The sequence below is a fragment of the Dama dama genome, chromosome 29 (genome assembly GCF_033118175.1).
Source record: "Dama dama isolate Ldn47 chromosome 29, ASM3311817v1, whole genome shotgun sequence".
Lineage (NCBI taxonomy): Eukaryota > Metazoa > Chordata > Mammalia > Artiodactyla > Cervidae > Dama > Dama dama.
Window position 1 is genome coordinate 46,203,714 of NC_083709.1, and position 13,421 is coordinate 46,217,134.

The 13,421-nt window shown below is 40.7% G+C and overlaps 1 protein-coding gene across 1 annotated transcript in view; it reads left to right on the forward strand.

Moving 5' to 3' along the window:
• Positions 1–13,421, forward strand: part of GLDC (glycine decarboxylase) — a 91,021-nt gene that overhangs the window by 25,864 nt on the left and 51,736 nt on the right. The window contains exons 5-11 of the mRNA XM_061132710.1: positions 2,799–2,876; positions 4,073–4,220; positions 4,557–4,753; positions 6,463–6,559; positions 9,543–9,648; positions 10,701–10,840; positions 11,931–12,011. Coding sequence (XP_060988693.1) covers positions 2,799–2,876; positions 4,073–4,220; positions 4,557–4,753; positions 6,463–6,559; positions 9,543–9,648; positions 10,701–10,840; positions 11,931–12,011 — 847 coding nt within the window. The remainder of the gene's footprint in view (positions 1–2,798; positions 2,877–4,072; positions 4,221–4,556; positions 4,754–6,462; positions 6,560–9,542; positions 9,649–10,700; positions 10,841–11,930; positions 12,012–13,421) is intronic.

Sequence of the window (13,421 nt, forward strand, 5' to 3'; positions counted from 1 at the left end):
TTTTATTTTATTTTATTTTTTCACTTATTTTTATTAGTTGAAGGCTAATTACTTTACAATATTGTAGTGGTTTTTGCCATACATTGACATGAATCAGCCATGGATTTACATGTGTTCCCCATCCCGATCCCCCCTCCCACCTCCCTCCCCACCCCATCCCTCTGGGTCTTCCCAGTGCACCAGCCCTGAGCACTTGTCTCATGCATCCAACCTGGCCTGGTGATCTGTTTCACCTTTGATAGTATACTTGTTTCACTGCTATTCTCTCAGAACATCCCACCCTCACCTTCTCCCACAGAGTCCAAAAGTCTGTTCTGTACATCTGTGTCTCTTTTTCTGTTTTGCATATAGGGTTATCATTACCATCTTTCTAAATTCCATATATATGCGTTAGTATACTGTATTGGTCTTTATCTTTCTGGCTTACTTCACTCTGTATAAGGGGCTCCAGTTTCATCCATCTCATTAGAACTGATTCAAATGGATTCTTTTTAATGGCTGAGTAATATTCCATGGTGTATATGTACCACAGCTTCCTTATCGATTCGTCTGCTGATGGGCATCCAGGTTGCTTCCATGTCTTGGCTATTATAAACAGTGCTGCGATGAACATTGGGGTGCACGTGTCTCTTTCAGATCTGGTTTCCTCGGTGTGTATGCCCAGGAGTGGGATTGCTGGGTCATATGGCAGTTCTATTTCCAGTTTTTTAAGGAATCTCCACACTGTTCTCCATAGTGGCTGTACTAGTTTGCATTCCCACCAACAGTGTAATAGGGTTCCCTTTTCTCCACACCCTCTCCAGCATTTATTGCTTGTAGACTTTTGGATAGCAGCCATCCTGACTGGCGTGTAATGGTACCTCATTGTGGTTTTGATTTGCATTTCTCTGATAATGAGTGATGTTGAGCATCTTTTCATGTGTTTGTTAGCCATCTGTATGTCTTCTTTGGAGAAATGTCTGTTTAGTTCTTTGGCCCATTTTTTGATTGGGTCATTTATTTTTCTGGAATTGAGCTGCAGCAGTTGCTTGTATATTTTTATCACTCATTTATGATGAATTTCTTCTCAGGTTATATTTAATGTTTTATAGCTTGTTTTCTTTTTCTATTTCACAATATTTTGGGGAACATTTCCCATTTCTTTAGTGAGTTTTCTAAACTATGGCTTTTATTGTGCGAGTTTTATGTAACCTCACCTCTATTGTTACACACTGTTTGTCCCCATTTTTCACTGTTATTAGATATTTTTATGCATCTTTAGGATAAATCTTTGTCAGAAATTCTGATTATTTTCTGAGGACACATTTTCAGAAGTACAGTTGCTGGGTCATGGTTAACTTTGGTTAACATTTCGTTAACAGCCGTTCTCCAGCTCCTCACCTTCTTTCATTCTTTGCCTTGTGAATACTTTTGAGTTTAACTTCCTTCTGGGTAGATTCTCATGTGGATTGTCATCTGGTAGGGAAATGTGCCCATATTGATGGTGTGTCTGTCTGAGGTTTTGGGGTGCTGGCCCTAGTCCACTGGGTGACTGCAGTGGCTGATAGCTTGATCCTAGTAGAACTGGGGGGCAAGGTTCTTTGTTTACACTCTGAATACCCATGTAAGTCTCCTTCTTGGCTTCCAGAGGCTTGAGGAGTGGTTAAATTGGTTCTGGTACCAATTCCAGTCAGGGAGGGGGTTCCTTCTCACACCAGCAAACAAACACCCACTGGTGTCTGAGAATTCAATTCTCACAGCACCTACCTGGAGATAGCATCAGATTCCACAGGTTCATGGATCAGATTTATAAGACTGCACCCCACCCCTCTGCCCCTGCCCAAATTCAGATGCAAGTAACAAGCCCAGGTTATTCTTTGTGCTCTGACCAGCTGGCTGTAGATGAGGGTTCCAACAGCCCCTTCTGACTCAGGATGCCAATCTCAAGTCCAGGTTGTATTCAACCCACAGGGTTTTCATGATCCCCTCCTAAGGTTCCATTAAATTTACTAGAGTGGCTCACTGAACTCAGAGAAACATTTTACTTACTAGAAGCAGTGTATTAGCAAATGACATAACTCAGGAACAGCCAGACAGGAGGTCTGCATAGGCCTGGGTATGTTGAAAGGGTTCAGAGCTTCCATGCTGCCTCAGGGTCACCCATTCTTCCCAGATCTCCACATGTTCACTGATTCAGAAGTTTCCTGAATCCCATCCTTTTCCTTTGAATGAAGACACTTGGTTTAGATAATCTATAAATATTCCTTTGAGACTTCCCTGATGGCTCAGTGGTAAAGAATCTGCCTGCCAATGTGGGAGATGTGGTTTTGACTCCTGGGTTGGGAAGATCCCCCGGAGAAGGAAATTACAACCCACTCCAGATTCTTGCCTGGGAAATTCCATGGACAGAGGAGCCTGTCAGGCTATAGGCCATGTGGTCACAAAAAATCCGACACAACAGAGCAACTAAACAGCAACAAACGCTCTTTTGGCAATAAAATTCACAAATGTTTTTATTTAGAAGACTTAGTTTCTTGTTTCTACTTGTACCTAATTACTACCCTTTTGTTTCTTTTTCCTCATAGTATATTTTTAAAAATTTAAATCAGTTCAAGATTGATTTTGCTAAATGGGGTTAGAATTTGAATTGGATTTCAGTGAAATTCTGATTAGGAAACATTACCATTAGTTATTCGTGACTGACAACTTTTTATTCTATGCTCAGACTTTCCTTTAGTACCATATCTTTTTTTGCATTCTTAGAAGATACTCTGATCTCTTTAATGTTCATGTTTGAATGCTGTTTTTCTTTTTAACAGGCAGAACAAGAGGAGGAAGTTTTTTGTTGACCCCCGTTGCCACCCACAAACAATTGCTGTTGTCCAAACTCGAGCCAAGTAATTAATTTTATTTGTATTTTGAACTCGGGGATATTATGCTTATCTCTGTTGTTTCTTCCTCTTATTTCCAAAGTGATTGGAGGTGAACCTGGTTTAAGCTGGGGTTGTTGAGTTTTATTTTCCCTCCCACTTTCTTCCCATGATCTTATTGGTAAGTAAACCGTGTCAGAATTTAGGGGAAAATACACAGTGGATTTGATTGCCTTTGCTTTTTATTAAGTTACCACATTTTTTTGTCTTTTTGTAAAAAGAAGATTAAGAATATCAAAGTAATTTCAACAGTGTTTTGAAAAGTTTGAAAAGCACAGAGTAAAAATGGAACTCTCACACACTGTCGTAATTTTATATATACTCCTACAAACATGACTCCTGTCTGAAATTCCTACAAACATGGCTCCTAGGAATCTACATAATACCTAGGGTTAGTACAATGTAGATGAAAGCACATTTTTTTTAATTGCTGTAATCAAATAAAACAAACACAGCACAGCTGCCACACGTGGGTGTGTTTATTTGCTTTCTCCTTGTGAAAGCCTTTCCCCTGAACCCATACCACCATTCCTTCAGAAGTGGTTTTCTAACATGATAGAAATTAGATAGTTACAAGAACTAAGGAAGGTTTTCTTCCTTGTCTTACTGAGATTTCCATTCACCTAAGGCCCATTTGGCTCGGCTGGTAAAGAATCTGCCTGCAATGCGGTAGACCTGGATTTGATCCCCGGGTTGGGAAGATCCCCTGGAGAAGGGCAAGGCTACCCACTCCAGTATTTTGGCCTGGAGAATTTCGTGGACTTTACAGTCCATGGGGTCATGAAGAGTTGGACACGACTAAGACACTTTCACTAAGGCCCACCTAAGGTCAAGGTAGCGACAGCTCTTCCATTACTGGTATTGGTTCTATAGCCTTAAGAAGTCATGTTCCTGCTCTTGTCCCAGGAGCATGTTCTGATAGGAAAGGGGGAGAAGAGCAGAAGGATAGAAGAGAGAAACAAGCTGAGGTGTTGGATGCATGTAAGCCAATGAGAAGCACTGTTAGTACTGAAGGGCCAGGTGTGGAATGGGGGTGTATGCGTGCATGTTGGGATGGGGTAGGGAGTGGGGCACTGAGGAAGGACACCGAATATGAATCTCTAACTGTAGGTAATTTGATTTTCCCTGTAAACCAAAAACATGGTGGTTCTTTGTCTTTCCAGGTATTCTGGAGTCCTCATTGAGCTGAAGTTACCCCATGAAATGGACTTCAGCTGCAAAGATGTCAGTGGAGTGCTGTTCCAGTACCCAGACACTGAGGGGAAGGTGGAGGACTTCACGGAGCTAGTAGAGAGAGCCCACGAGGCTGGGGTAGGAGAACCTTTCCTTGTGGGGGTCCATGGAGGAGTGTCTAAACTTTGAATGATTATTGTTATTCTTTCGGTGTGTTTTAATTTCCACACCTTTATCACCTAGTATGGTAAAGCTGCCTCCTTCCTACCTCCTTTCTTCAAGTTTGCTTTCTTTGCTGGCTCCTGGCACATAGTAGACACTCAGTAAATATTTTAAATGAATGAATGAGTAAACACATTTCCCGGGGTACAAACCAACTCTGCCAGTCTGCCTGTAATGGAGATAATTTGATACCCTCCCACTATCCTCAGGGAAGGCCATGACCTTTTCCATTTTCTCTTATTTCCTTTCTAGAGCTTGGCCTGCTGTGCTACTGACCTTTTAGCCCTGTGCATCCTGAGGCCTCCTGGAGAATTTGGGGTAGACATCGCCCTGGGCAGCTCACAGAGATTTGGGGTGCCTCTGGGCTATGGTGGACCACATGCAGCCTTTTTTGCTGTCAAAGAAAACTTGGTGAGGATGATGCCTGGAAGAATGGTGGGGGTAACGAGGTAAAGCAGCTCATGCTTTTTCCCTTTTACTGTGGTTGTGGTTTTCCCTGCTCCTTCTCTTGCTCACAAAAGTCATTGATTTCTCTTGGAATTTAACAGGGTCATTTTGGGTCAATTAAGGAAATATATAGAACATAGAGTCAGAAGAGAGGACATATTTAGGATACTAATGTTTGGGGTATAAGTGCCCTATCTACCCCCTAACCCATCCCAACACACACACACCATTCTCCTATATTTAGCTCTCAAATGCCATGTACCTTTTCTCAAATGCCGTGCATTTGTGCATATTTGGAAAAGAATGCATGCAATGTATAACATATTTGTACTGAAGTTATAGAAATGAATTTATTTAGGTCAATGAAAACCTTGAAAGACTGAATATTTTAGGTGTGTTCTATATCTAACTAGTCTCTTTCTTGAAAGGATTAGCTTGCCATGTGGCTGTGTAAAGACAAGTGCAGTAAGAGACTATTATGCACACATTGAGTGTGACCCACATTCTTTCCTAGGGGCCTGCCCCTTGGCTATTTGAGTAATTTCCAAATGTACTTCCTTTTAAAGTATTTTTCAAAGATATCTATTTATGTATTTGGTTGCATCGAGTCTTAGCTGCAGCACTGAGATCTTCAGTCGTGTCGTGTGGGATCTTGTTGCAGCACGTGGGGTCAATAGTTGTGGTGCACGGGTTTAGTTGCTCCATGGCACGTGGGGTCTTAGTTCCCCAACCAGGGATTGAGCCCAAGTCCTCTGCATTGCAAGGCAAATTCTTAACCACTGGACCACCAGGGAAGTCCCTCCGAATATACTTTCTTGAGTGCTTCTCACAGCTAAAGATCATCAGGTTAAGAACTTAGATGAGTTCCATGATTATTACTGTGGAGATTTAGCATATTATTTTTGACCTTTCATAAAAATTGAACTATTAATGTAAGTGAATAGTCTGCATTAGTGCTTGATGTGATGGTGATGAGAAGTTCTGAAATACTTTCATTTTGTCACATAATAGCAAAAGGCACTTTGCTTTTTAATATAAAAACGATATTTTCTTTAGGTATTTTTACATTAGCTTTTTTCAGTGATGTCGCTTCACCAGATGAGATAAGGCAGAGGTTTTCTGATTTTAAAAGAATTTCATATATCAATTACTATCTTCTGGTTTTGGTATTGAGCTTCCGACCTTTTTGGAAAGTGGACCAAAGAGTTGATGAAATAGAAGATAAGACTGCTGAATCTCTGTGTTTATCTAGATTTTTAATTGCATTAAGAAAGAAGAGATTTTATTAGAGACAAGTGGTAAGATTATTAACTTTATTTATAGCCACATAGTTGCTCAGATTTCTGGTATAAAAATTCTGTTTTCCTTGTCCAGTATTTCCCTGTTCTCCAAGAAGTCTTCCAAGAAGCTCAGAGTGAAGTTTAATCCTCAATTATCATCATTATTTTAGGCTGGAAGATTACTGGGAAATTTTCTTTTAAGGTGTCCAACTTATTGTATACGTCTCAGTGCCTCAAATCCTCAGGGTACAAACTGAAAATTAGTAGTCCCATTTGGAAGAAGATAGTTTGGAAATTGTTCTTTATGGACTAGCACCTAAGTAACGTTGCTGAATTCACTTCAAGGTGGGAAGGAAAGAAGCAGTTCTGTTTATGGCAACTCTCAGTACTGTGATGATCTGTGCTGACTGAATGTTTTATTCTTGGTCCAGAGATGTCAGTGGAAAAGAAGTGTATCGTCTGGCTCTTCAAACCAGGGAGCAACACATCCGGAGAGACAAGGCTACCAGCAACATCTGTACAGCTCAGGTAGATCCCAAACCTGACCTGCTCACTGAATACCTTACAGTCTACAGAAATGATCTACTTATTCATTTTACTGAGTTGTTGTTTCATTCGTTCATCATCTACCGAGCAGCTGGCACACCAGAAATGACAAGATCTTGGTAGACAAGCCTTGTGGTCTCGTCAGAATGCCAGTCTTGTATTTTACTGGGGTTCCATGTATGTACATACTTTACCCGTTAGGGTTTCTGGCATTCTTGGCTGCAGGGCAGATCTATTATGCGTGGTAATTCTCTTACGGCTGAGAGGGAGGCGCTCCAGGTTAGTGTGAGGAAGGCGAGTAAAGATACTTGAGGTGACTGTATTGAGGGGATGGTTTAGATTGGCCACTCAGTGGTGGTCATGGGGTATTCTTACTGAGAACTCATGAGAGGTATTCCTGAAATGGCTGGGATGAAAGAGGAGGAGTTACTTGAACATTGCCCAAGAGCTCAGGTTAGAGGGAGCAGTATTCATTGACACTCAGCCAATTCCTGGGATCAGGTGGAGGACTACACCTGAACATATGATCCATTTTAGGTTCATCTCTTCCATTCAGGGCCAGAGAAAAAGATCTTGTAGATAACTCAGCAGGCAGTACAGTGTTCTACCCCCTCAGGGCATTGGCTCACAGTACCACCACCAGGTTTTAGAAAGCCTCTCCAGGGATGCAATTGACGATAAGGTCTTTTTACAGCTTGTTCTGAGTCTTTCCCTGCTGGCTCAGCAGTAAAGAATCTGCCTTCCAATTCAGGAAATGCGGATTCAATCCCTGGGTCAGGAAGATTTCCTGGAGAAGGAAATGACTCCCCATTCTAGTATTCTTGCCTAAGGAATCCCATGGACAGAGGATCCTGGCAGGGATCCATTGGGTTTCAAAGAGTCAGACACAATGACTAAACAGCACCAACATTAATAGCTAGTTCTATAGTCATTGTCATTGAAATAGTATCCTCTGTTGGTTTTCTTGCATTATATTTTTTGTCTCAGGGAAATGGCTGCTTTTCAGGGAGGAGCTCCTTTAGTATTGCAGGTAGGAGCCAGTTGTCACAAGCTTGTCCTCTGTTGACAGCAAATGGATCTTTATACTCTGCCTTTACTTTCTATAGTTTACCCTTCATTTTTTTGCTGAATTCTCTGCTAACATATCTTCTCTTCCTCTGCTGCTTTCTGATCATATTCTTCCAGAAGGTGTCTCTCTGATCATTAAGTACACTAAGGGTTTTTTGCTTCAAGGCTTGAATTATTTTTCCAGGTTAACTTGAGCTGTCTACAATGAACAGAAATTATGTTCCTACTTCTTTTTTTCCTCCTAGTTCATGATCTCTAGTTTAAAAAGGAACATGAATCAACCTCCACAAGACTTTCTGTGATGGGAGATTTCCAGAGTTTTCTGTGAACTCTAGCCTGAGTTTTCATTTACAGGCAGCATAGCCATGAGCCGTGATACTCTATTCTATGGATGTTTTACTTCAGAAAGGCACTCTCCATAGCTGTGAGGTGTTGTGGTTCCTCTCTACTTATTTCTAACTGTTAACTGGAGTCCACAAGAGTGTCTGTACTCTCTCTGGGATTTGGTCCAAGAAAGCCTACTTCTGTGTTCTCTGATATCTTCTTTTTCTCATTTTCTTTACTGACTCTGATTTCACTTTCTGGCATTTTTCAAGAACTCTTTCTTGTTTAGCAGTTGCCACAGAGATATTCCTTCTAGCAGCCTCACAGAGGAAAAGTGTACCTAACACAATAGATCTGATACTGAACATTATCCAATTTCAAAGCACTGTGTTTCTCAGCTGAGATGTGTTTCTACTTCGTGAAGGGCCCCTTCCCACCTTGGGGTGATTGGCCATAAAGGTGGATCTTGAACTGCTGACCTAGTACGTTAGGACAAAGGTCACGTTAGTGGGACTGGAAACTTCAGAGAGACAGTGATGCTGGACCAATGAGATGTTAAGGGCTGTGGGAGAATCAAATGGACTAAAGCAGGTGAGGAGTCAGAGACTTGAGTTTGGACTAGGTACCATGGATGATATTGCGTGGTTAGAAGATAAACAGGTGAGAGAGAGAGCCAGAAGGAGAAACAGGAGGTGGGCCTCCATTATTTTCCCCCAAGTTGGCACTCATTTTGGTATCTGACCCAAGCCACCCTTGTTTTATCCTTCTTCATGATCCAAGGTGCCATCACAGTGGTCCCTTCCTTGCTCCCTATGTTGGACTCCTTCCCTGAATCTCTGAGAGATTCAATGCCATTCTTTCCCATTTTGTATCACACTAGGATACATACTTCCCTGTAAATACTTCTGTGAAACCTCAATCAACAGTCAAAAGAGATAACTTACCTGAGAAGGTGACCTTACTGTCAGCAGGAAATAAGCTGTAGGTTCTGATTTTCCCTTTCTAATATATCTCCTGCCATCTCATTTTGGTTTTATTCTCCATGTCCTGCATTTTTATCTTTGGTGGTCCTTTGCTATAAATTTACCATTCACCTCTTGGTTGGCTGCAATTCAGTTTTTAGTGCTTTATTTGAGACGTCAAGAGAATTATGCTCCATGAGTTCTTGTGTGTTTGAAAATTTTTGTTGCTTTTATCCTTGAAGAACCATTTTATTGAGCCTAAAATTCTTAGATCTCACTTTTTTCCCCTGAGGTCTTTGTTCCACTGTCTTCCAATGTTAAATATCACATATCTGATGACAGTCTGATTGCCCCTTTATGAGTGGCAAAGTTATGTTGCATGAATGGAATCTCTTATTAATGGTCACATTCAAAGGTTTAGTGTAGTGACTCTAAGGTGCCTTAGATGCTGTTTTTTTTTTTTTCCTCAGATGGCCAGGCAGGTTATAAATGGTTCCCAACTGCAAGGAGGAAGCAGGAAGTCTGATCGTTTTGCTTAGTCCCTGTTGTCAGTTTCAGTACCTGTCTCTGTCACATTGCTGAACATCATCCTTTAAATGCTCTTTGTTTAGGCTCTCCTGGCGAATATGGCTGTGATGTTTGCAATCTACCATGGGTCCCATGGGCTGGAACATATTGCTAGGAGGGTGCATAATGCCACTTTAATTTTGTCTGAAGGTGAGTCAGTTGTCTATTTTAAAAATTTTGGTTGTAACAAGACTGATAATTGTGAATAAGTAAAATTAAAAACTCACTGTATGTCCATTGTCACATGCAAAATTAAAAGTCGGATAAAAACTGGGGAAGAATATTTTCAGCATCTATGATTGACTGAGTGTTAGTATATTTAGTATATACTGAGCTTTTGCTCAGTGCCCCCGACCCCATATACAAGAAGGATGAACACCCTGAGAAAAAGCTGAGCAAAGAACATTAAATGTAATTTTAAAAGAAAGCATACAAATGAACATACATAATTTCAACCCACTATTAATCAAATAAATGTAAATTGAAAGAATAAAATAGTGTTTCTCCCAATACATTGGCAAAGATTAAAAAAGAATACTGATATTGGTATGACTTTTATGAGGTCACTTAAACAATTTGTATCAAAAACTTAAAAAGTGCCTACAATTTGATCCAGAAATTCTAGGAATGTCTCTAAAGGGAATAATCAGATAAGGATGTAAAGGGTGTCCACTGAAACATTATTTGCAATATTACAATCTTGGAAATAGCTTAAATGTCCAATAATAAGTAATTAGTTAAAATTATGATACATAATTTAAGGTTGACTATTATATAGCCATTAAAAATAATGATAGGGAGTTTTGATCTATTGAAAAGCCAAGTGTTCATGATATGTTAAATATTTTTTTCAGGATAAAGAAGTATACATATGTGATATAGACACACATACATATACACTCTTCTGGGAGGAATCTGTGCAGAGGAATCTGGTACAGAGGAATCTGTACCAGAAAGTAGCCATTAGTTATTAGTGGCTGGTAATTATGGTGATTTTCCCTCCATTTTTATATGTATTTCACATCTTTCTACAGCATAATAATAAATATTTAATTTTTTAAAGTTTGAAAGCAGCAACCAAAACAATGGGTAGGACCAGGAACAGACCGTAGTAGGATTTACCTCTTCACTTCTCTGTGAAGTCTCTAGGGCAGAGGGTCAGGTTTCTCTGTAGAGACTGGGGGCTCTCCTGTTTTGTCTAGGTCTCAAGCGAGCAGGGCACCAACTGCAGCACAGCTTGTTCTTTGACACTTTGAAGATTCATTGTGGCTGCTCAGTGAAGGAGGTCTTGGGCCGGGCCGCTCAGCGACAAATAAATATGCGGCTCTTTGAGGATGGCACAGTAAGTCAGACTTTCAGTTTCGTTTTACAAATTCTATAAATTTTCATAACTTTTCTCATTAAAATATCTTTTTATTTAAAAAAGATCTCAGTATTGGACCTTTGGGCACAATCTATTTCTTTGTAAACAATTTTCATTTCCAGTTTGGAACATTGTGACTTTTTAAATGGTAATTCATTGTCAGCTTTCCTTAAGGTATTGTGTTTTCATACATGGAACTCTTAGGCACATATTTTGCTCATACTGCTCCTTTATTCACAGTATGACTGTTCAAGGTAAAGGCTAGGATAAGTGAAAGGATGAGGCAAGTTAAGGGAAGAAAATGATGAGCTTATCTAGTACCAAAAGGGGTGCCCTGCAGCCCTCAGACTGTTAGAGTTCAGATGTGGCTGTAAAACTCTGAATCTTGTGGAGTTTGGGACTGGACTAGCCTGCTTTGCCCAGGAGCCAACCTGGACATAATGATATTCTGTTTTTTTAGAACAATGGAGAGTTTTGTCTAGCACTTTCTCCCCTTGGACTTCTCTTAAGAGTTTTAGGCCTGATTGTGTGTGTGTGTGTTCAGTCCTTTTTTTAAAACTTATTTTTAAGTGGAGGATAATTGATTTACAGTGTCGTGTTGGCTTCTGCTGTACAACATGAATCAGCCATAAATGTATATATATCCCCTCCCTCCCACCTCACCGTGCCATCCCTCCCCTCTAGATCCTTAGAGAGCACTGAGCTCCCTGTGCTATAAGCATCTTCCCAGTAGCTAGCTATTTTAAACATTGTAGCGTATATATGTCAGAGCTCCTCTCTCAATTCATCCACGCTCTCCTTCCCGCTCTGTGTCCACAAGTTCATTCTCTAGTCTGCATCTGTATTCCTACCCTGAAAAGAGGTTTATCACAACCATTTTTCTAAATTCCATGTATATGCCTTAATATAAGATACTTATTTTTCTCTTTCTGACTTACTTCATTCTGTAAGACAGTCTCTTAAAGTTCATCCACCTCACTACTACTTCCTCAAATTCATTCCTTTTTATGTTAGCCCTGATCTTTGGCATTTACAGCTTATGTTTTCCCTTTCATTTTCATTTCTATAGCTTGGTATTTCTCTTGATGAAACAGTCAATGAAAAAGATCTGGATGACTTGTTGTGGATCTTTGGCTGTGAGTCGTCTGCAGTAAGTAAATTAAAATATACCCTCCTCATAAGGACTATTTGGGGAGGTGTCAGAGATGGCCTTGCCTCTTGTGGGCCTGAGTTGTGAGGGAGAGGGGGCCCAGGAATGACCTTGGTGGCCTGCTGTTAAAATTAAACTACTGATTTTCCCTTGCTCCTGTGACTGCTGATAGTTAGAGGTCACTGCTCTGGGCCCCAGCCAGGACTGATTAGCCAGGTTAGTTGGAAAGACTGTTAATTGTACTTAATTGAAGCTATTCCTAATACAAAGCTTCATAACATTTGCATCTTGGTTATATTGATTATGGGAAAACTAACCTAATATGTGCCAGGTCATTAATCTGTGTTATGTCCCCAAAGTGAAAGTGAAGTCGCTCAGTCGTGTCCGACTCTTTGCGACCCCATGGACTGCAGCTTACCAGGCTCCTCTGTCCATGGGGTTTGAGGCAAGAGTACTGGAGTGGGTTGCCATTTCCTTCTTCAGGGGCTCTTCTTGACCCAGGGATTGAACACAGGTCTGCCGCATTGTAGGCAGACGCTTTACCATCTGAGCCAGCAGGGAAGTCATTAAGTCCCCAGGATAGTGCTAAATCAGACATATTTCCTGCCCTTATGGAGCTTCTAGTCTAGTGAGGATCTGAACAAGCACAAGAATGCAGTCTAGGTATTATGATGGGCACTGTCTGTGAGGAGCACAGAGGAGGGGCTTCTCATCAAGACTCGGAAGAAATTCTCTTAAGTGGAGACCTGAAAGATGAGTAGGAGCTATCCAGACACAACTGCAGAGAAGGAGGATGGAGCTACAGGTGTCCCAGATGCTGGGAAAAGCAGCCACAAAGGCTAGGAGGAGAGAGATAACATGAGAACTAGAAGCAGTGTGGTGTGACTGAGTAGGTTTCTAAAATGATGAAATAGCAGGGACATGTGAGGATGAGATTCTGTGAGATGGAAGAGAGGCATCAGTAGCTACCTACACCTGTAGCAAGGTGTTAATCACAACACTCTGCAAAGCTTATAGCAAAAGAGCCACTCAATAAATATTGGCTAAATTGAAAGGAAGCAGAAATAGGTTCCAGAGTGTTTATCAGTGCTGTCCTGGTTGTCTAAGTCCTCTTTGAGACCTGACTTCAAATCAGAAAACAAATGTAAATTATCAAAGAAGTATTACACTGTTCTCTTTTAAACTAATTAATAAACAAAACTGAATAAGTATCCTCCCTCTAGAATTCTGCATTTAATTTAAATTTAATCACAGTATTTGTTCCATGCATTTGAGGAATTTAGGGAACACCCACTGAGGGCTCCAGAAAACCATTCTATCAGCCTGGAGAAGAATGAGGAGCAAGCCATGTATTATATGTTTTGGATATTTTATCAGACATATGGTTTGCAAATATTTCCCCTGTTCTGT